The sequence below is a fragment of the Culicoides brevitarsis genome, chromosome 3 (genome assembly GCF_036172545.1).
Source record: "Culicoides brevitarsis isolate CSIRO-B50_1 chromosome 3, AGI_CSIRO_Cbre_v1, whole genome shotgun sequence".
Taxonomy (NCBI): Eukaryota; Metazoa; Arthropoda; class Insecta; order Diptera; family Ceratopogonidae; genus Culicoides; species Culicoides brevitarsis.
This window is the reverse complement of record NC_087087.1, coordinates 21912161-21931580: the sequence shown is the minus strand read 5'-3', so window position 1 is coordinate 21931580 and position 19420 is coordinate 21912161. Positions and strand designations below refer to the sequence as shown.

Sequence of the window (19420 nt, the reverse complement as noted above, 5' to 3'; positions counted from 1 at the left end):
GACGCGATTTGCGATCGTCTAAATTATATTTATTTGGCAGCCGACATCGATTGCTGAAAAAATAAAAAAAGAATTATTTGCATAGCGAATAAACATAAATAATAATAATAAAAAAATAAAACATGTTAAAAGATATAAAATTTGAAAGTGAAAATATCGCTTAAAATGAATAAAAATTATTAACCAAATATGCAGTGACTAAACTATATTTAAGTCAATAATAGAAAATACAAACAAGGATTGATAAAATAAAACTTAGTAATAAAATAATTGGATTTCACATAAAGTAAGTCAAAAATAAAACAAAGATTTTTAGAAAATTTAAAAAAAAAGTTTGTTCGAATATTAACGCCGCGACGGTGCCTCTACCACAAAATATAAAGTTTTATGATACTCCAAAATACTTTTCAGTTACGCGTAAAATATTTGAAATCCAGGCCATGTGAGATGTGATTCTATATCTATATAGATTTTTATAGACTTTTTTATTTTGATTAATTTTCATAGAAAAACTTTAAATCGTTAAGGTTTTAATTTTTCAAAAAAAAAAAAAAATCACTAATATATACATTTTTAATATATTCTGATTAGTATATTCATATTTCAAATAATAATAGATTTTCGATCATTCAATTTTTTAGTGTTAATTCTAAAAATAAAACTAGCATTTCAAAGCTTCAATATAATTTGAAAATAACAAGCCAAAATTATTAATATTGAGCAATTTTTCAAAATCATATCTTTCATAACTATCAGATGTTTGAAAAAAAAAATAATTGTTACACAATAACACTTTACCAATATTATTTAATCAAACTTATTAAAGAAACTAAATATATTTATGTAAAATTGCTTGTATAACAAATAACAGTAAGGAACCTAAACTTTTGATCTTTTTTTCACTTTGATCAAGAATCAGTTGACCAGAAATTTAATGAGTTTTCTTGAGTCATCACCTAACAAACGTCAATCACTATAAATCTAAAGGCCCTTTAAAATTGCCGCTAAAAAATACATTTTCACACCAGTTCTCTTGTTAATAAGCGGCCACATACTGTGCGACCGTTTTCACGGTAGTTGACTCTTTTTCCTCAGAAGCACGTGTGCTTGTTAGTAGTAATTATATTTCCTACGACGTTAAATTGTGCATGCGAGGGAAGCAGCAAGAAAATGCTCAAAGGTGACAAGGATAAATAAATATTTTGTTATTATTTTATTTTATGATATTAGTTAGGGGCGTTAGTCATAAATATTTTAAAGTACTATTTGTACGCATCACTGACTCTTTATCATATATCTGTGTATCTTATTTTTTTTAAACTTTAAGAAATATTATTGCAACATGTGTTCTTAGACAAGCGGTTGCCTATGAGTTATTTGAGATGTTTCATAAACAATGTCCTAACAATTTGTACTATATTAATTTTAATATATATTTATATCCTTTAACACCCATATAAAACGATATGCGGAAGTTATTCAAATATGACAAAAAAGAGAAGCCCGTATGGTGAAACAACAAATGATAGTTTTGATTTTTCCAATTATTTCAACATAGTTAGAGTTGAATAATAATTAACAAGGACCAATATCCGTAAAAGTGTTAAGAAAGCGTCTTTTTTCATCATTATTCAGAAATAAAATATGTATTGGCATTTCTGTGTGATTTAACATGTAATGAACGTGATTCTAGACAAAAGGAGATGAATGATGATGAAGAGGTACCTTTATGCATAGCCAAGCAAAAAAAAAGAACGTGATGTTAGAGAATTTTGTTACTTATGTATGTGTCTGAACTGCTCTTTTTATATTTTCTGTTTTTCATTGTAGGTACATGTACATTTCGATAGACTTTTCATGGTCCTCTCTTACATGCTGACGCATAAATTTCAAATTTATTTCGAGCGCCTTTTGTTTGAAAACATAATTTGCGTTATTAACATCGTTATAATGTTTTCAACTTAGACAAAACAAATTATGTTTCAACGAGCGTGAGTGTAATAAAAGATTTTTTCTTCACTTATTATTTATACGACTGCATTGCAAGTAAATTATCAACTGCTTTTTATTCAGCCTATAATGTTCCTTAATGTGTAATGTGAAACTAATTTTGCTTTTTTAGAGTGACACGATATATAAGATACAATGTTGACAAAAAATTATTTAAACTGTATCGATCAGAAATGACGAAATCAGATACGACTCACCAATTAAACGGGTGACTGAGGTCAGTGCTCTTCAGCAAGCTTTTCAAATAAATAAAATACTTTCGCAAAATTGACACAATGAAACTTTACTAAAGTGTCCCATTTTTTTAACGTGTCGTTTATGAAAATACCTATCTTTGTCCATGATAATGAAATTTTAGTGATTAAATAAAACAAATGGCAACTTTTTTTTTATATCTTTTTACTTTTAGAATGAGTGTTTAATACCTATCATAAAAATAGTAGGTATATTTCATTTTGTTTGAATCAAGGATTCAAGCAATGGAGTGCAGAATTCCATCATAATCAGCAACAAAGTCTCCTTCAGATATATTTTGTTATTTATATACACTGTATTTATTTAAAACAGTAGCAATGTCACGGATTGTTATTATTTAGTATTTTTTTAAAACCAAAACAAAGTTATACTCAGCCATGAACAACAACGATATACAATTTTAAAAAAAATCTTGCAGTCTTACGTTATTCTCTTGTATGAATTGCAAGAACTCCGTCAGAAAAAACAAAGTACTTATTTTTTTTTTTGCTTGAAAAACAAGCTAGAAATAGTTTTTACTTTGCAAGTCGTACAAAAAAAGAAAACGATGAATATAATTATTTATTAACTTACATGGAACAGTAGCGCGAGTGAAAATTTAAAATTTATTTACATAGATTCAACGTTAATTCATTAAAATTTATAAATACATTTTTTACAAATATTTTTGTTGTGATAAAAAGTGAATTCATTATGATCTCAAAAAGTAGGTGGACTATTTTAATCAGTATATAATTTCTTCTGCATATTTTTATACATAATATTACAAAAAATCATCAGTAAAAAATTATTTCAGTGTTTAAATGTGTACCTACCGTAATTTCTCCATTTTTATGTCGAGAAAAAACTTGGTATAAAACATTTGACTTATCTGCAGCAACCATATTTTAATCCTAATTTAATGTTCAACATGGTTGTCGTCTCATAATGGTTAAATAATAACAATATTTCTACCTACCTATGTATATTTAGAAGGTAGCATAAAAATCTTTTTTTTTTGTAAGCTTAGTTGATTATCATCGTAATAAATTTAACGATGCCTTGAGGGTTTTAACACATATCCCACTTTCATTTGTTTAACATCATCCCTTCTCCAATTGTAATCTGTTCATTGCATTGTTATAATAAAATATTTGTATCAAAAAAAAAATGTATAAATTCCAGCTAGACGAGTTAAATCTTAAAAAAGTCACGTTCCAAAACAATTAGTTATAATTTTCGGTTTGTTTTTACACCCGTCTATATCCATCAATATGTACAATCTGAAATATTTTTAGAGGGCATGTTTATTTATTTTTTTTACCCAACTACAAAAAAATATAAGAAGCAGAAAGTAAACTCTAAATATGTATTATTTTATACTTATCATATATAATTAAACCACATTAAAATGACTACCAACTTTTAATGAAGGAACGATTGACAAATCATTGTGCGCATAGCAATACGCCAAGTACCTTTCAAGTGCTTTCGTTAAATAACAAACGAACAGGGAGATAGAAATACAGGAGAAAAATGGTGCATCTTTAAAGTATTTTAAATATTTATGAACGTGATTTATTTTGAAATGGTGTCGGGTCGATGATAACGTTGTAGCATATAGTAATATTGTGGGAGCACAAATAATAAATATTTAAAAGTATAAAAATAAATAAGCTACCATTATACGAATTTAAACAAATTAATCTCTTTGGTCGTGCGTTCATTAATTTAAACCTTTTCCAGAACTATTTTACAAATTCTTTAGCACTTTCCGACACCTGACGATGAAAGTGAATTTTAAAATTTGTTTGCTCTCCTCTTCTTTTGATCGAAACTTAACTTTTACAAGACATAAATAAGGGATTTACCTAAAAATCGGTATCTATTGTTTATTTCACTTGTAACTCGTCTGTTTTGTCGAAATAATTATTAACAATATTTTTCTCACGCATACCTACTGGACATTCCTTATGGTAATTTTTGTTTAGAAAAAAAATATGCTAATTATGCATTTTGTGTTGTAAAAATATGATCCTTTTTTCAACTGGTGTAACTTTGGTCATTTGTCGTTTCTGTAAGAGTAAACTTTTACAAGCATTCTTACCCCATCGACTAATGTAATGAATTTTTATAAGATTTTTTGTCTTCCCAAAAACGTTCACACACCTTACAATAAAATTTTAGGTATTCCTAGTTAAAAGTCTGTGATACACATGTTAACATAAGATTTTGTTTTTGCAATTTATGCATATAATTTATTTTACAACGACCCCCATAAGATTTTTCAGTTCCGTTTTTTTCCTCCTTAAAGATGTGTGGGAAAAAACTTCTTTTTTATTTTGCACTTGTACAAGGTATATAAGATGATGTTTGTTTCTTCAAAAAATTGTACTATAGGATAACAAGTGTTAATACCTGTCCATTACATGTGTTAAAGGTAACAATGGCTTTTGTTTGGTGGATGGCCAATCGTAGAGCGTTTGCTTATTTATTTATTTTGTCAGGATTCTGAAAAGGAAAGAAACTCTTCATATTTTTTATTAGTTGAGTAAAGATCGTCGAGAAAACAAGTGTCTGAGTTTTTGAAAAAAAAAAAATCTTTAAGATGAAATTCATTACAAAGAAAGTATTATCTGATAAAAATCACAATAAAATGTCGGAAAAGTCGTGTGTGAATTTCAAACATTCTGATATAACAAAATTCCAAAAAGATACAATGAAAATGCTACGGCAAGGAATGAATATTTGTGATAAGCTAGAATCCGCAAATAACGACCAAATTTCTTGCAATGAATTATTTGTTGAAGAAGACTCAAGTTTGCTCAAAAAGTTAATTGAATTTAAGAAAAAAGGTATTCTAAATCATAGGAATCATTCTAAATAAAAAATGTTAAAGAACGATTTTAAAACAATATTTTTTTAATTTATTTTTCAAAATTTTCCAGGTGTAACGTCACGGTGTGCGATGAAAGAGAAAAGCAAAAATGCCGCACGTTCCCGGAGGGAAAAGGAAAACTCCGAGTTTGGAGAATTAGCAAAATTACTCCCTTTGCCACACACTGTGACAACGCAATTGGACAAAGCATCAATAATAAGACTAACAACATCATACTTGAAAATGCGTCAGGTTTTTCCAGAAGGTGAGTACTTAAAAAAAATAAAAATATCAGAAACCAAAAAAGGCTATTTCATGCAAATTTATGCAAAAAAAAAGTGAACTTAACACAACGCTGCTAAATTATACAATTCAAACGGTTAATATTTGATTTCGAAGAAAAAATCTTCTTTGTTTGCTCATTTCATTTTGGAAAATCAAATAAAGATTATGGAAATATCAGTAAATATATAATGCAAAGACTAAGTAGCTGCTCACTTCACACAGAATCATATCTAGGAATTTTGGTCCAATAACAAGCACGAAAATGGAAATAGTACATTGAAAATGGCGGCTCGATGATGCGCAAAAGTATCATTTTCTCAAACAAAACGACGAAAGAAAATCAATTGAGCTCAATTTTGTTCGGATCATTATTTATAATTGACTTTTACTTCACTAATAATTAAAATGCGTTCTTTTAAGAGAGGATAATTCATGAGAAATTCTTTTTTTTTTTCTATGAGTAAAGTACAACATAAGAATTTCTCAAGTATCACACGCTATTTTCACGATTTTTACCAATCTGAATAAAAACATAGAAGATTTCATGGCAATAAAAAAACAATGAAAAGTATTGTTCAGTCATTGTTTGTCACACTCGTTATTATTCTAACGAAATAAAGCAAAAACATATTGTCATCATGTCGACTCCCCCTCATTATTTTTGTCATTCACCGCAGTTTTCCTTCCTCCAGCTAAACTCACTTGAGTTTCAAACTGCACACTGTCTTGATGAAAAAATGACAAAAAATAATTTCTCTCTTCTGAATAATGATAGACATGCCGCTGTGCCACACTTGTAGGCAGTAGCGAATTTTCAATGGGATTGTTTTAACTATTTGTACAGATTTAAAAAAAAACAATGGAAAAACAATAAAGAGGATAACAAAACGAGGGAAATTGCGCTGACAAAATTGAAAAATCAGCTTGATTTGAATAGAGTATTGAAAATTCTCTCATCTACACACTTATATATCATGTATCATTTGATGAGTGAGTTCGAATACTGCATCTTTACAATTTCCAAAAGAACATGTAATGTAGTAATGAAAATATATAAATATCCAATCATATCGATTAATAGATTTCTCTATAACTTTTATTAATATTGCTAATCAAACAATTGAAGATTAACTAGTGTACCATAAAGAAGCGCGTTTATTTAATAAGTAGGAAAGTATTTACTAAATGCCCTACTTTATTTTTCTTTCATGGTATGTGTCCTATAAAAACAATGTTGTTCAAATAAATGAATAACAGGAAATATTTTATACAGTATTCACACTTATTCTTGTTATGCTTTGCGTTCAAATGTAAAAGTTTGCTCCATTTTCCGCGTGTTGATTGAAATAACAAACATAATCACTGCAAATTAATAATCATAACAGTAAAGTACCAATACTACATATTAGTTTGAATGGTTTTGTCGTACACCCATATTTTAAGAGTATTATTCTTATACGCGTGTCAATTATATTACTTTAGGATTAGGCGAAGCTTGGGGTGCACAACATACACCTACGAACCCACGTGAATTGGCGATTAAGGAATTAGCATCACATTTATTGCATGCATTAGATGGATTTATATTTGTAGTGGCACCCGATGGTAAAATTATGTACATTTCGGAAACGGCATCTGTTCATCTCGGATTAAGTCAAGTAAGTTTTCTTTTGAAAAACACCTTGTGATAAAATTAATGTTATACATTTTCATTATTAGGTTGAGTTGACGGGAAATTCCATCTATGAGTATATTCATAATTTTGACCAGGACGAAATGGCGTCAATTCTCGCATTACAGCCAAGCTCGTTTGGGCCAAGCAATGCATCTGCCTACAATGGTCATAATGTCAGCAATGGCAATAACGTTCCACCAGCTGCTGTTGTACCACCAACAAATGGACACAGTGGGCATCATCATCATTCATACAATCATCATATGCATCAGCCATATCATACGGTGGAAATAGAAAGATCGTTTTTCCTGAGGATGAAGTGCGTTTTAGCAAAACGTAATGCAGGCCTGACATCGTCTGGATACAAAGTAAGTGTCTTTCATTTTGCGATTGCATATTCATCGCGTGATGCACTCACAACAATCATATTTGTCGCTGTTTGATTTGACTCGAACTAATCATAAGCTTTTAAATGTTCTTACAAATGTCTCTTGAAACACATCTAGACATAACAAACAGGAAGAAACGAAAAAAAATATATATATGTAGCTTCAAACATAAAAAAAAACTCATAAAATTTTTTTTTCTTTGTATTTATGTTTCTCTTTTTGACAAAAATTCAAAAATTTGTATGAATATGTATTTGAATGCGCTTACGTGTTTCAATAACCATGAATGGCAGCCTCATACGCGTACGATGCGTTTGAGTGAAATGATATGCATATTGCACGGATAATTGGTTTTTATGTTTATTTTGCATACAAAATAAGTGCATGGATTCATGGAAATGCATATTACATATCGATAATAATGTCATTCGGTAAGACCGCGCGCTTTTTGTGAATGCATTAAATCTTGATGGGTTCTATGCATCAGAAAAAACACTTTCATAAATAAATTAGCGTAACAAGAAGGAAATTAAAATATTGTAAATCACGCTTTGATTTGCACACTTTGCTCTCTGTCTAACGTAAGTATTTCTTTTTTTTTATTCAGGTAATCCATTGTTCCGGTTATCTGAAGGCCAGAATCTATCCAGGTGGCGATCCTGCTTTTGGTGATTCGACACATGGCTGCATACAAAATTTGGGTCTTGTAGCTGTCGGACATTCCTTGCCGCCGTCGGCCGTTACTGAAATTAAGCTGCACACTAATATGTTTATGTTTAGAGCTAGTATGGACCTGAAACTTATATTTTTAGATGCTAGGTGAGATTAGTTTGTATAACGTTTTTTATTTATTAATTCAACAAAAAAAAAAATCGTACATAGGGTCTCACAACTAACAGGATACGAACCACAGGATCTGATTGAAAAGACACTCTATCAATACATACATGCTGGTGATGTCTTGCAGATGCGATATTCACATCAAATTCGTAAGTACATTTTTTTCAATCACGCTGAAACTGCTACTTTTTCGTATAATATCAAGTTTCCAAATGAAACAAAACACTACTTAGTTACACACTCAAAATATATAAACAAATAATAAAAAAAACATACATTCGCATTAGAAGTTTATTGACATTCTCTGATTTTTTTGTTGCAGTAATGTATAAAGGACAAGTGACTACCAAATATTATCGATTTTTGACTAAAGGTGGTGGTTGGACGTGGGTTCAAAGCTATGCAACAGTCGTCCACAACACTAGATCTTCGAGACCTCATTGTATCGTTAGTGTTAATTATGTGTTAAGGTGGATTATTTTGATTTTTTTTTTAATTTATCTTACTTTACCATTTTTTTTTTTAATTTATTAGTGAGCGAGAAGTCAAGCATCTTCAACTCAATGAGGTTCAAGGTCCTGTTAAACTTGAACCAGTATCTACTCCCGTAACGCCGCACTACAATCCAGTGTCTCCAGCACCTTCGATCAAAAGTTACATGAGTCAAAGTAGTTATCCACCAACATCAGAGCCACAACCACAATTAAATGACTTCGAGACGCAGTACACCGACAATAATACCATGCATCAGTACATACCGCCTCAGCAGACAATTCATGCAGCGACGGCCGACTTTTCGTCGGACCCAAATTATTATGATCCGGCTTATTATCCCTATTCCTCTGCAGTGAATGATCCGAATATGTTGCGGCCAACATTTAGTGCAAGCTCAAATAGTTGCAGCAGCTCCGAAGGAGAACATCAAATTCCAGTGCATCACATATCACTTAACGATGGAAACACGTTGAACATGCAAGCACAAACCAATCATCATCAATATCATGAACTGCATCACGCTTCCGACCACTTTAGCCTCGCTTGTTACAACGATAGTCCGGGAAACGTCAATAATGGGAATGATCATTCGGTTGCACAACAATTTGTTGAGACCCCTTCAGCCTACCATCAACATCAACTGCATCACGATGAGTTCGTGCATTGAACTATAAACATATTTTATTAATTTTTTAAGATATTTCTTAAGAAAAAAAGAATTAAGAGAAAGACTAAGTAACACCTTCTTAGATGAAAGTGATTAATAATTAAATACTGCTGGCAGAACTCTCTGTATTAACGTTAGCGTTTGTAAATACATAGATATAGGTAATTTGTGTCTCTCTTTTAATTAATTAGGTACTACCTAATAGGAAAAATCTTTTTAATACACACTTACTCAGTTACATATTTATACATAGAAAAAAAAAAACAATTAGAGCATTGTAGTTTTGATGAATGGAAGAATCAATTGAATTGTTTAAAGCTAAATTATTATTATTTAAATAAATTAAGTCAGAAAGTTTACAAGATTTTTTTTTTCAATTTTAATTTCAACTCTTAGTTTTAAATGTGTGCAATGGCGATACCGTATTAAGTAGAACTTGAACACATTTCACACATTACGTTACGTTTCAGTTTTGATTTTCTTATCTAGACACATTTGCATACAGCCTTTATTTTTATATTAAGTTCTAACTACCTCATACACACTTTGCAAAGCACCTTTACCAGTCACAATACAATAGTCAGATTTAACAAGTGAATTAGTGACAAAAGCAATTAAACTTTTAAGTGAAAATGACATTAAATCTGAAGCAAGTTTTTCTTTTGATGCTGTTAATATTTTTGGCTAGTTTTGGCAGAGGAAAAATGGAAGTGAACCCAATAGAAAGCACAACGACTTTTGACTACGATGACAATGATTCGAATGCCACCAGAGCTAACTCAAATCTTACATTTTTTGATAGTTTCGAAGTCACGAAAATCCAGATGCTCCGAAACGCAATTCACAATTTTGAAAAATACCGAGCTGAAATTGCTCTAGGTACTTTGGCATTGGTATCGACTGTATTTGCTGTGAGTATGATACTCAGCGTTGTTCTTTTCAATCGAATGTCGAAGAATAAGAAAGACCTGAAGAAATTTGAAACCAAAAAGAATAACTCAGTAGTGTTTCCTCGGGATGGTGACTTGGAAGTTAACGCAGTATTATCGATATACAGAGCAAAGAAAATTGAAATTCAGGCCGTAAACAATGGAAGAGCCTCCACACACCGTTTTGACGAAGGAACTGATGAAGATGAAGTAATTTACGAGTATGATGGAAAAAGTAAAATTGATTTCGAAGTAGTTAATCCTGTGTATTTCGTAAAAGGCAATGGATATGAAATACAGAAAAAATAAAACAAAATCAGCTATTAACAAGTAATATCTATCTACTACGCACATGTATTCAAACAGAAATGATGCTGAAGAATATTTAATAAAATGTGTTTTTTGGTTTTTCAGTGATTTTTGGTTTTATTTCAGAAAATTTGCTATATAAGCAAAAATCAATTTAGAGATATACAATATTATTAAGACATTATGAACACTTATGGTTTTCACTAGACAAACATTATTACTTTTCACCTTTCGTGTTTATCAGGAATTTACCATTCTAATCGTGCAAAAGCAGTTTTGAGTAATATTCCAGCATGTAAGAGCTAGTAGTTTTTTTTTAAATGACTAGAGAGCTTTGATAGTACTTGCCAGCAAGCCTCTTTTCTTAAAAATATAAAGATGTTTTAATCATCGGATGGCGGAGTCACGTATTTCCAGAGCTCTCCATTACTACCTTGCATCTTGTTCGAGTCAAAGTATTCCATATCAGCATCCGTTTCTATTTCACGACCATATCGACTTGTTGGTCGTCCGTTAGAGTTAGCAGAGAGCGTTCTATTGTTCGAATCGCCATCATCATTCAAGTTATCGAGAAGACATTGATCAAAGTAGTCTGTTGTCAAGTAGTTTGGCAAATCGTTTTCTTCGTCCACATTATTTGTGAAATCATTCGTTTCATCTTGTTGCGTTTCTACCATGCTGAGCCATTGCGAATTGTGATTTCGGAATTTTTCGAGCTAAAGTGATAAAAAAAAGAAGCTTCAAAATGTGATTTTGGAAAAGAAATAAAAAAATATTTGTTATTACCTTGATGCGCGAAGCCCAATCCTCATCAGAAATGGCTATAATGTCCAAACAATAATCGCAAATTTTTCGTATTTCTATATTTTTATCGTGCATCAAGTCAATCAGGTATGCAGGAGATTCAGTTTCTTTGATCATGTAGGCACGTGTGCTCTCATTCCTCAACACTTGTTGGAACACGAAGGCTATTTGCAAAACCATTTCATCATCTTCTTGTTTCGCCTTCAACAGTTCTATTAACGCATATATAATTTCAGTCTTGCACAAGAGCATTGCACATGCTTCATCGCACGCAAATGTTCCCAACAATATGACAACCTCCAAGACTACATCATCTTTGAATTTACCTGGAGTCAAAACATTTTTGATCCACGGAATCAGATTGAAATTGTGCATTATTTGAGAGTAGTCCAAATCTGCTAGAGATAAATTACCCAATATTCCCAAACATTCTACCATAAACTCCTCGTCCTGCTCAGTTAATATGCGTGCGAGGTCTCCGACAAAATCGACAAAGTATATCTTCAAGTTTTCATGCTGCGATATATTTCGAATCATTTTCATGAGCAGCGTGTCTTGGTTCTTAAAGGCACGTGCCATGAGGCTGTGAAGACGATTGTTTTCGATCATTTGCTGCGCATTTCGTTTATTCAGAGCCAAATTGACACCTAATGCGATCAAGTCTAGGTCAGCTTCGGACTTTTTGCTACAAGAGTTCAGGAGAATCATATCTGTGACGATGGGAACGCAGTCTGTGTAAGTGAACATTGATTTTACTTTGTCGTCAAGCGACATATGGTAAAGGATTTTGGTGGCAATTCCATGATGCTTGTCATCGCTCAAAAATGCAACTAATTTCGGGAGGAAGCCGACTTTAATCATCTTTGCACGAAGCTGTCCATCGAATGATAGATTAAAGATGAGCTTTAAAGTGACTTGGATGAGATCTGGTTGGGAACTTTGAAGAAGACGTGGGAGTTTTTCAATCACATTGGCGTCATGCATGTCGTCTTTGTTGTCTTTCACAATGGAAAGTTTCTTGAGGAACGTAACAATTAGTATGAGTAGATCAATATTGTGCCTTTCCAATGTTTTAACGAGCATTTTAACGATGGTCTTTCGACGCATTTTTTCCTCCAACTTGACATTCTCGGCAATGTTTAGGAGAAGGTAGAATGCAACGCGCAACAGTTGCTCTTGTTTTTTTGCAAATAACTTTAATTGTTTGCTCAATTTGTCGTAGTCAGTTTTGGAGCCCTTCTCTTCAAATCCACCCGACAGGGGGGCCTCTAATGGAGACATTACCTCTTTCGATAAATTCTCATGATAGCTGTTGTTTAGTAGCTGGGTTTTTATAAGAGACGATGACATGTTGCCATGATAGCTATTCCAATTACCGGACTTTGGTCGTTGTTTTAACTCGGGAATTCTTCTACGTGGAGGTTCCATATCTTTTGGTTTTTCTTCATCCATTATTGTTGTATCGATGGAGCTTTCCATGCTTTTTATTGTTTCCTTCTCCATGTTGTTCTTTTTCTCTTTGCTACTGATCTGATCTGGATTCTTTTTTAGTTCCAAATCATGTTTCATCTGGTCATAACGTTTCAACTCAAACTCAATCACCTCCATACATAGCGAGCCAATTTTGTATTGGACAATTACGTTATGGAATCGGGTGTAGGTAGAAAAACAGAAGAATATGTAGATTATGTTGGTTGAAAGGTCCAAACTTTTGCGCCAGTCCTCCCGAAGGACACGCGACAACGCACTGAGTACAGCTTCATTTTTTTCTAGCTCCTCCAAATTATCGGGATTCCGAGCAAGTTGCAAAATAAATGCTGATCCCCTTATACGTTCCGGCAAATCTTCGTACAGAAGTTCAATATATTCATCAATGTTACGGATCGTGGCTTTTTCAAGTTCATCACTGCCTCCGCCATTTTTATTTGAACCTGAAACTCTGCTGGACGACACTGCCCGACTATGATGTGAAGAGTCTGGCTCCTTTCTATTTTTCAAATAATAAATAATCTGTTCGATTTCCTGCAACTGTGAGGCATGTATCAAATCACATTTCTCAACTACTTCCTTTGCCAATGCCAAGCAATCTGTCTTCGAGTTGAGAGATTTTAGACGAATTATGCGTTGACAATCCTTCTTTTCCTCCAGCATTGGATTGTCTGGCTCCGCAAATACTGCTGCCTCTAGTTTATAGTTCACAATGAGCGCCTTTTCTGTCTGATGAGGCTCGACACTTGATGCCTTCCATCGTCTACAAAAAGAAAAACAAAAAACAAGATAATCATGAAATTACTTATATGGTAAATTGTTAGCATGCAAGGTGAAATGGAAGGCCGTTAGTTACGCGTTGTTTATTTAAAAAAAAAATTTTTTTTTTTGCTAAATATTTTAGGAAACTTGACATCATCATTATCTAATGTGAATATCGGAATGTTTTACGTTACAGGCTCAGCAGTATTTACGTTACCAATTTTTTACAAATAACGGGAGATATACGAAATAGACATTTGATAGAATTACCAATAAATCAATAATGGAATGAAGCGTCCTTGAACTCGAAAAAGATGAAAAAAGTCTCGTCTACTTACTTTTTGATGTACTTTGCATCCTCAGATTGCATTATGATGGCAGAAATTATGTGGAAAATATAATGTAGGATAAATAAAAATAAAAAGAATCCAGTAATCAGCCTAGCTAGTTCCGCAAAAATCTCAATTTTCAACACTAACGATTTCACGGAAGTATTACTATTTTCCTCTGTGTGCTTTTGTGTGGGTAAATCTTTTAGGAGGATGGAAAATATCTAAGCGATTACTTCACATTCTGGTGAAAAGCTCAAATGTATAATTCGATATATTTATTTAATATTTTAAATCAGCGAATTGTTGTCACCAATTAATCAGAAAAAAAGTTATCCCATGCTACAATTCGGGACATGTCACATTGTACACTCGGGTCGGATATGTATGTCTCATACAAGCGTGAAACGTACGACGTACGGAGATTCTTGAATTAGCATTAACAATTATCGTCATCAATTTCAGGCGTCCCAAGCTTAATAACAGCTCTTTTTTTGTTCAAAAAAATAGATTTTCTGTTTATTCGAAAACCAAAACAAAAACAAAAGAAATGGAAATGAAAGTGCTAAAACACGAGCAAGCTATGTCTGATCAAGAGGAAAGTTACGAGGCACACGTAAGAAATTTCGCAATACATTTTGTACGAGAGTGATGTTGCTGATTTATTTCCTTTAGATACAATGCGAGATTTGCGGGAACTTCTTCGAGCTCAGTGGTAATCAAAGATCTCGTGAAAAATGCCCCAAATGCGGCCACTTGCAAGACATTGAAGACCGCACATTTGTGTACGAACAAAATGACGACGAGGGTCTTTGCGAAGTATGTGGTCTTAACTTCGACAACATAAGTCAACACGAAAAGATCCATCAGGAATGCTCACAGTGTGGATACATTCCGCTCACGAAGGAGGAAAAGGTGAAACATTCAAAGTTATGTGGCAAGCTGCAGATTCATAAAGTTCCAAAATCCGAGGTACCCTCACTTAATCTCTTGCAATAAAGACCTAAAATATTTTAACAAAAGAAAAAACATCTTTTTCAGGTAAAAATTGAGACTGACAAGGAGACCCTGGAGGAAATGTATCTTATAGAGGTGCTAACAGAGCCAATAATGGAAGACGTGATTATCCAAATCGACTCTGAAAATGCAGAAAACGAATCGTGCATTCAACAAGTAGAAGTGCCCCAGAAACCAACGAGTTTAAAGTACAAATACAAGTGCAAGTCTTGTACATACATTAGCACAAAGCAAAATGTAATTCGACACGGAAAAGTTTGTTTGAAGAGGTAACTATAAGATTTACTTATTAGAGATTCTTTAAATTTATTTATTATATTTTTTTAAGAACAATTGCACATACTTGTACAAAATGCGAACCAAACAAGGTCTTCTCAACGATGAAAGCTTTGAAGCAACATCTCAAGGATGTACACGAAGGAAAAAGTCACATATGCAAGATCTGCTCGAAAGGCTTTGCACGCGGTAGTAATCTAAAGAGACATGAGAAATGTCACGAACGACGAACATAAACAATATGCATCGATTACATATTACCTAATTACTATATTGATTAACTTCACACCTGAAATATTTTTCTTTTTGCTTTAATAAATAAATTTGTATTTGTAATAAATAAACTTGGTGTGTTTTTAATGTTTATTCCTATTGCAATTATGAAGAGTTGCATAAAAGATAAGGATTGGATGACTACCTGGGTAAAAAGATTAAGAGTTATTATAGGAATAAAAAGAAAAGAATTACATCAATGTTTAAACAATATTGAATCTTATCCTCATGATATTTCGAAACATACCCCACTATGTAGCAATACATACTTACACAAGTGACTGTTATTTACTTCTTTATTTGTCTACATAGCCGGCACCATATTAGAACCAAAAAAAAACTCTTATATTAAATTAAAGCAAAAATACTACAAAAGTATGGGTGATTTTGTGAAAAATCCCATTCGTTTCGAGTAGGCTTTCAATGGATGTTTTGATGTGAGAAAAAAACTCAAGTTTCCTTTTTTTACAGGGATTTGATCGAAGGAGGAGCACGTTTTGAAATTGATGTAAACAAAGTGGACTTGGAGACGGATATGTTTGATGTAAACGATGAAGATATAGAAGAGGTAAATGAAGACGAAATCGAAAAGAGCCCATGGCTGTTAGACTTCAATTCGTTGCGGAAACAAATGGTTCCGCTTTCCAATTTTCTGTACAAGAAAATTACCAAACAAGGGAGCTTAGCCATCCCGAAAAATTCAAGAGTGGTTGTAGACTACAATGCTTACTTTGAGCGCGAGGAGCATTCCTACGATTCGACGTACATGCGTGGAAAGCCCTTGAAAATTCGTTTAGGCTATGGTGAAGTACTGGAGGGACTTGAAGAGGCGGTTAAAAGCATGAAGAAGGGCGAAGAGGCACAATTTGTTATTTCGTACAACATTTTGTACGGAGAAAATGGCTGTCCACCACGCATAAAGCCCAAAGCGGATGCACTTTTTATCATACGTTGCAAGGATTTTACCGAATTGATGCCAGATACCATAGATACTACTGAACAAACAGCTTTTACATTCACTTACAAAAAGGCTGTTTTATTTGATGGCGAAGCAAAAGCAGCTTTTCGCAAGCGAAACTATCTTCTTGCCATTACAAAGTACAAGAAAGCTATTGACCAAATCCAATTCGTTAATTTGAAGGATGAGCATGAGGAGAAGTTACAAAAGGATCTACTTAAGAAATTTTTCCTTAATTTGGCAGTGACATACAATTTGCAAGATCAACCGAAAAAATGCTGCATCATGATCAACAATCTCAATGAGCTCGAGAGCATTCAAAATAACCCCAAGGCCTTATATCAACAAGGAAAGGCATTGCATCGTATTGGTGACTTTGAGAAAGCCAGAAAGAGCTTACGTCGTGCCGTCCAACTCAAACCGGATGACGAGCTGATTGCTAAGGAAATTCGCCTGCTTGAGAGTCAGATTAAAAAGTTCAAGGAAAACGAGAGAAAAATGTGCGAAAAAGCGTTCGGTGTGATTACCAATACAATTGCTAAAAATGCAGCAAACGAAAAAGAGGGCGAAACAGATGAAGCTACCACTAATTTATTCAAGAAACGTATCAAAGAGTTCATGGATGGTCAAGTTTCATCGATTTTATTACCGGGACCATTAGATGACAGCATTGTTAAATGCATCCAAAACTTGGAGAAAGTATTTGATTTCAAATTGGAAATCAATGATACATCGAACGAAGTTTATTACAAACTTAAGAAAATATGAAGAAAACCTTCTTAAGGTTAACGACTAATCGACTAATTAATTACCTCATGTTCCTTTGTATTCTTTCCAAATATGTACTATGATTAAACTGATAATAATAGATTCTGATTCAAATATTTAAAATATTGTTTTTATTGCTTTTTGGGACTTTATAAAATATTCTTTCTCTGTATCCGTTTTCATCCCTGAATGTATACTCTTCATGTGTTTTTGAAGGCCATTAAACCATGTATAAGATTTGGAGGAACAAATAGGACAAGCATATATCTTCAAATTCGAATGGGTTACTTCATGTTTTCTAGCTGATTCCTTAGTAAAAAACTGCATAAAGAAAATTTCAATAAATATTTGTCTGTAATAACGACGTGTTTAAATAAGTAAAATTACCTTCTTTTCACACTGTCTACATTTGTGCGGTTTAATTTGATGGTGAATGTTCTTTACATGTTTGCTCAAATTACTTGTGGTCGTAAATTTTAGTGCACAATAACTGCAAGCGTACCTCCTAAAACCACACAAAATTATAAAATATCTAAGGCGAATACATTTAATATATCCATTTTTTGTGGCCCCCTTCCGATGGGGAAAAATAAAAATTAAATTAAAAATGGAAATATGTTTGATATTTTCTGGCATTTTTTGATTGAAAATTTGAATGAAAATTTATTGTTTACGATAAAATCATACAAAAATCACAAGAAATTTGCAAGATTAGGACGATTCCTATTTAAATAAAAAAAATTGTTTCAAATCACGACAAAAATTTCATTTTCAAAATTTTTAATTTTATTTACCCTCCTCAGGACAAAAAATGAAAATATTAAATTTATTCGCCTTACTAGAAAACTTGTAAAATTAAATTCATATTTTCAGAAGAAATTAAACAATACCTTTCTTGTGAATGGGTGCGTTCATGTATTTTTAGATTAGCTTTTGTTGTAGTTCTAAAACTGCACTCAGACACATAACATTCGAATTTTTTCTCCTTGCTATGTACTGCTTGATGACTACTGATGGCAGAATATGTCTTGAAAGACATTTTGCACTCGGAACACACAAAAGGTCGTTCGTTAGTATGTGATCGTATGTGGACTTTTAGACTCAATTTTGTTTTGAAGCTCTTCGGGCAATATTCACAAAAGTGATTCTTAACAGTAACATTTTCTCTATCACCAGTTGTTTGAAATTCCTCTGTATCAGAAAATACGTCGTCTTCATTGTCGATGGGAGTTTGTTTCGTCTCAGCAGCCGAATTGCTGTCGGAGTGCAATTTGTGTTGACAGCACTCTTTTGCTGCCAAACTTAGGAGTTTAATGTGTGATACTTCAGTCAATTTGTGAAACTTTTGAATTGTATTTAATTGCTCGAGACACTTTACACATATGTACTGAGGAAATCCATCAATGCATCTGACTTGAAAAAACTTCAAAGCAACATCGAGTATCCCTTTATCGACTTGCGAGAAAATCTGCAATTCATTTAAAGTTGTACTGAGACAAAACCGACATTTTTGCTCATTTGCTAGATTAGAATTGCCTGACAGGATTGTAGGTCTTTGCTTCAGGAACTGAATAAGGCGAGTTTCGACGGACGAGAACGTTGGTTCCTCATACTCCCTTTTCAGCTCTAACATATGCCAATCTTTCGATAGTCTACTTTTCCTGAGGGTCTTGTTACAAAATTCCTCAAATTTGTTCTGCAAATCTGAATCCTTCGGAAATGATATTCGAGAGTCTGGCCCATACTCCTCCAGTAAGTTGAGCAACTTTTCAGCAGTCTTTTCCACAAAGTCCATCTTGATTATTTATTTGCAATGGTGAGTAAATTATACAGTGTCTTCATATTTCCTCGTGTCCTCGTGTCTTTATCTTTTCAGCATTTTAGCCGAAACAATAATGAGGGTTTTTCAATAAAAAAGAAAATTGTGTCTACGATTGTAAATAATTATTTAAATTTTAACTTGAACACACTGTCACAATATGTACAACGATAGGCCCAGTAAGAAACTTGCTCGGAATCACACATTGCACAAAT

General features: G+C 32.8%; 5 protein-coding genes across 8 annotated transcripts; 3 read left to right on the top strand and 2 right to left on the bottom strand.

Moving 5' to 3' along the window:
* Nucleotides 1-133: 133 nt before the first annotated feature.
* LOC134834375 (protein single-minded) lies at nucleotides 134-9814 on the top strand. 2 transcript variants are annotated; one of them, XM_063849015.1, is made up of 8 exons: nucleotides 134-286; nucleotides 5193-5387; nucleotides 6890-7065; nucleotides 7127-7450; nucleotides 8079-8290; nucleotides 8354-8460; nucleotides 8634-8781; nucleotides 8846-9814. In XM_063849015.1, the coding sequence occupies exons 2-8, from the start codon at nucleotides 5213-5215 to the stop codon at nucleotides 9471-9473; spliced, it is 1770 nt and encodes a 589-aa protein (XP_063705085.1). In that variant the 5' UTR covers nucleotides 134-286; nucleotides 5193-5212; the 3' UTR covers nucleotides 9474-9814. The 2 variants fall into 2 exon arrangements, with proteins under 2 accessions (XP_063705085.1, XP_063705084.1); XM_063849014.1 differs by lacking the exon at nucleotides 134-286 and adding an exon at nucleotides 2841-2971.
* A 998-nt stretch (nucleotides 9815-10812) lies between these two features.
* LOC134835874 (kinesin-associated protein 3) lies at nucleotides 10813-14420 on the bottom strand. The gene is made up of 3 exons (XM_063850864.1): nucleotides 14104-14420; nucleotides 11498-13766; nucleotides 10813-11427 (listed from the first exon to the last, which is right to left on the bottom strand). The coding sequence occupies exons 1-3, from the start codon at nucleotides 14133-14135 to the stop codon at nucleotides 11095-11097; spliced, it is 2634 nt and encodes an 877-aa protein (XP_063706934.1). The 5' UTR covers nucleotides 14136-14420; the 3' UTR covers nucleotides 10813-11094.
* Nucleotides 14421-14551: 131 nt separating this feature from the next.
* LOC134834771 (zinc finger protein 568-like) lies at nucleotides 14552-15725 on the top strand. The gene is made up of 4 exons (XM_063849545.1): nucleotides 14552-14710; nucleotides 14770-15066; nucleotides 15136-15380; nucleotides 15440-15725. Exons 1-4 carry the CDS (start codon nucleotides 14645-14647, stop codon nucleotides 15621-15623), a joined length of 792 nt encoding a protein of 263 aa, XP_063705615.1. The 5' UTR covers nucleotides 14552-14644; the 3' UTR covers nucleotides 15624-15725.
* A 209-nt stretch (nucleotides 15726-15934) lies between these two features.
* Nucleotides 15935-17503, top strand: LOC134835875 (inactive peptidyl-prolyl cis-trans isomerase shutdown). Its single transcript, XM_063850865.1, has 2 exons — nucleotides 15935-16072; nucleotides 16132-17503. The coding sequence occupies exons 1-2, from the start codon at nucleotides 16038-16040 to the stop codon at nucleotides 17384-17386; spliced, it is 1290 nt and encodes a 429-aa protein (XP_063706935.1). The 5' UTR covers nucleotides 15935-16037; the 3' UTR covers nucleotides 17387-17503.
* Nucleotides 17495-19359, bottom strand: LOC134835876 (zinc finger protein 141-like). Of its 3 annotated transcripts, none has more exons than XR_010162235.1 (3): nucleotides 18181-18276; nucleotides 17774-17891; nucleotides 17495-17707 (listed from the first exon to the last, which is right to left on the bottom strand). XR_010162235.1 is itself a non-coding variant. In XM_063850867.1 (3 exons), exons 1-3 carry the CDS (start codon nucleotides 19179-19181, stop codon nucleotides 17697-17699), a joined length of 1035 nt encoding a protein of 344 aa, XP_063706937.1. In that variant the 5' UTR covers nucleotides 19182-19359; the 3' UTR covers nucleotides 17495-17696. The 3 variants fall into 3 exon arrangements, 2 of the variants coding, with proteins under 2 accessions (XP_063706937.1, XP_063706936.1); XM_063850867.1 differs by lacking the exon at nucleotides 18181-18276 and adding an exon at nucleotides 18277-19359 and having other exon boundaries at nucleotides 17495-17699; nucleotides 17765-17891; XM_063850866.1 differs by lacking the exon at nucleotides 18181-18276 and adding an exon at nucleotides 18277-19359.
* Nucleotides 19360-19420: the final 61 nt, after the last annotated feature.

What these genes read in the sequence shown, in the direction of transcription:
- LOC134835876 (XM_063850866.1), bottom strand. Translation starts at nt 19,181, where the DNA reads ATGGACTTTGTGGAAAAGACTGCTGAAAAGTTGCTCAACTTACTGGAG. An exon ending in CGCACCCATTCACAAGAAAG is followed by an intron (nt 17,892 to 18,276) that starts GTATTGTTTAAT and finishes GTGTGGTTTTAG; the next exon opens with GAGGTACGCTTGCAGTTATT. An exon ending in GTAGACAGTGTGAAAAGAAG is followed by an intron (nt 17,708 to 17,773) that starts GTAATTTTACTT and finishes TTCTTTATGCAG; the next exon opens with TTTTTTACTAAGGAATCAGC.
- LOC134834375 (XM_063849014.1), top strand. An exon ending in TTCATCTCGGATTAAGTCAA is followed by an intron (nt 7,066 to 7,126) that starts GTAAGTTTTCTT and finishes TTTCATTATTAG; the next exon opens with GTTGAGTTGACGGGAAATTC. An exon ending in AGTGTTAATTATGTGTTAAG is followed by an intron (nt 8,782 to 8,845) that starts GTGGATTATTTT and finishes TTAATTTATTAG; the next exon opens with TGAGCGAGAAGTCAAGCATC.
- LOC134834771 (XM_063849545.1), top strand. Translation starts at nt 14,645, where the DNA reads ATGGAAATGAAAGTGCTAAAACACGAGCAAGCTATGTCTGATCAAGAG. An exon ending in AGGAAAGTTACGAGGCACAC is followed by an intron (nt 14,711 to 14,769) that starts GTAAGAAATTTC and finishes TATTTCCTTTAG; the next exon opens with ATACAATGCGAGATTTGCGG. An exon ending in ATAAAGTTCCAAAATCCGAG is followed by an intron (nt 15,067 to 15,135) that starts GTACCCTCACTT and finishes CATCTTTTTCAG; the next exon opens with GTAAAAATTGAGACTGACAA.
- LOC134835875 (XM_063850865.1), top strand. Translation starts at nt 16,038, where the DNA reads ATGGGTGATTTTGTGAAAAATCCCATTCGTTTCGA. An exon ending in AAAAATCCCATTCGTTTCGA is followed by an intron (nt 16,073 to 16,131) that starts GTAGGCTTTCAA and finishes CTTTTTTTACAG; the next exon opens with GGATTTGATCGAAGGAGGAG.
- LOC134835874 (XM_063850864.1), bottom strand. Translation starts at nt 14,135, where the DNA reads ATGCAATCTGAGGATGCAAAGTACATCAAAAA. An exon ending in GATGCAAAGTACATCAAAAA is followed by an intron (nt 13,767 to 14,103) that starts GTAAGTAGACGA and finishes TTCTTTTTGTAG; the next exon opens with ACGATGGAAGGCATCAAGTG. An exon ending in ATTGGGCTTCGCGCATCAAG is followed by an intron (nt 11,428 to 11,497) that starts GTAATAACAAAT and finishes TTATCACTTTAG; the next exon opens with CTCGAAAAATTCCGAAATCA.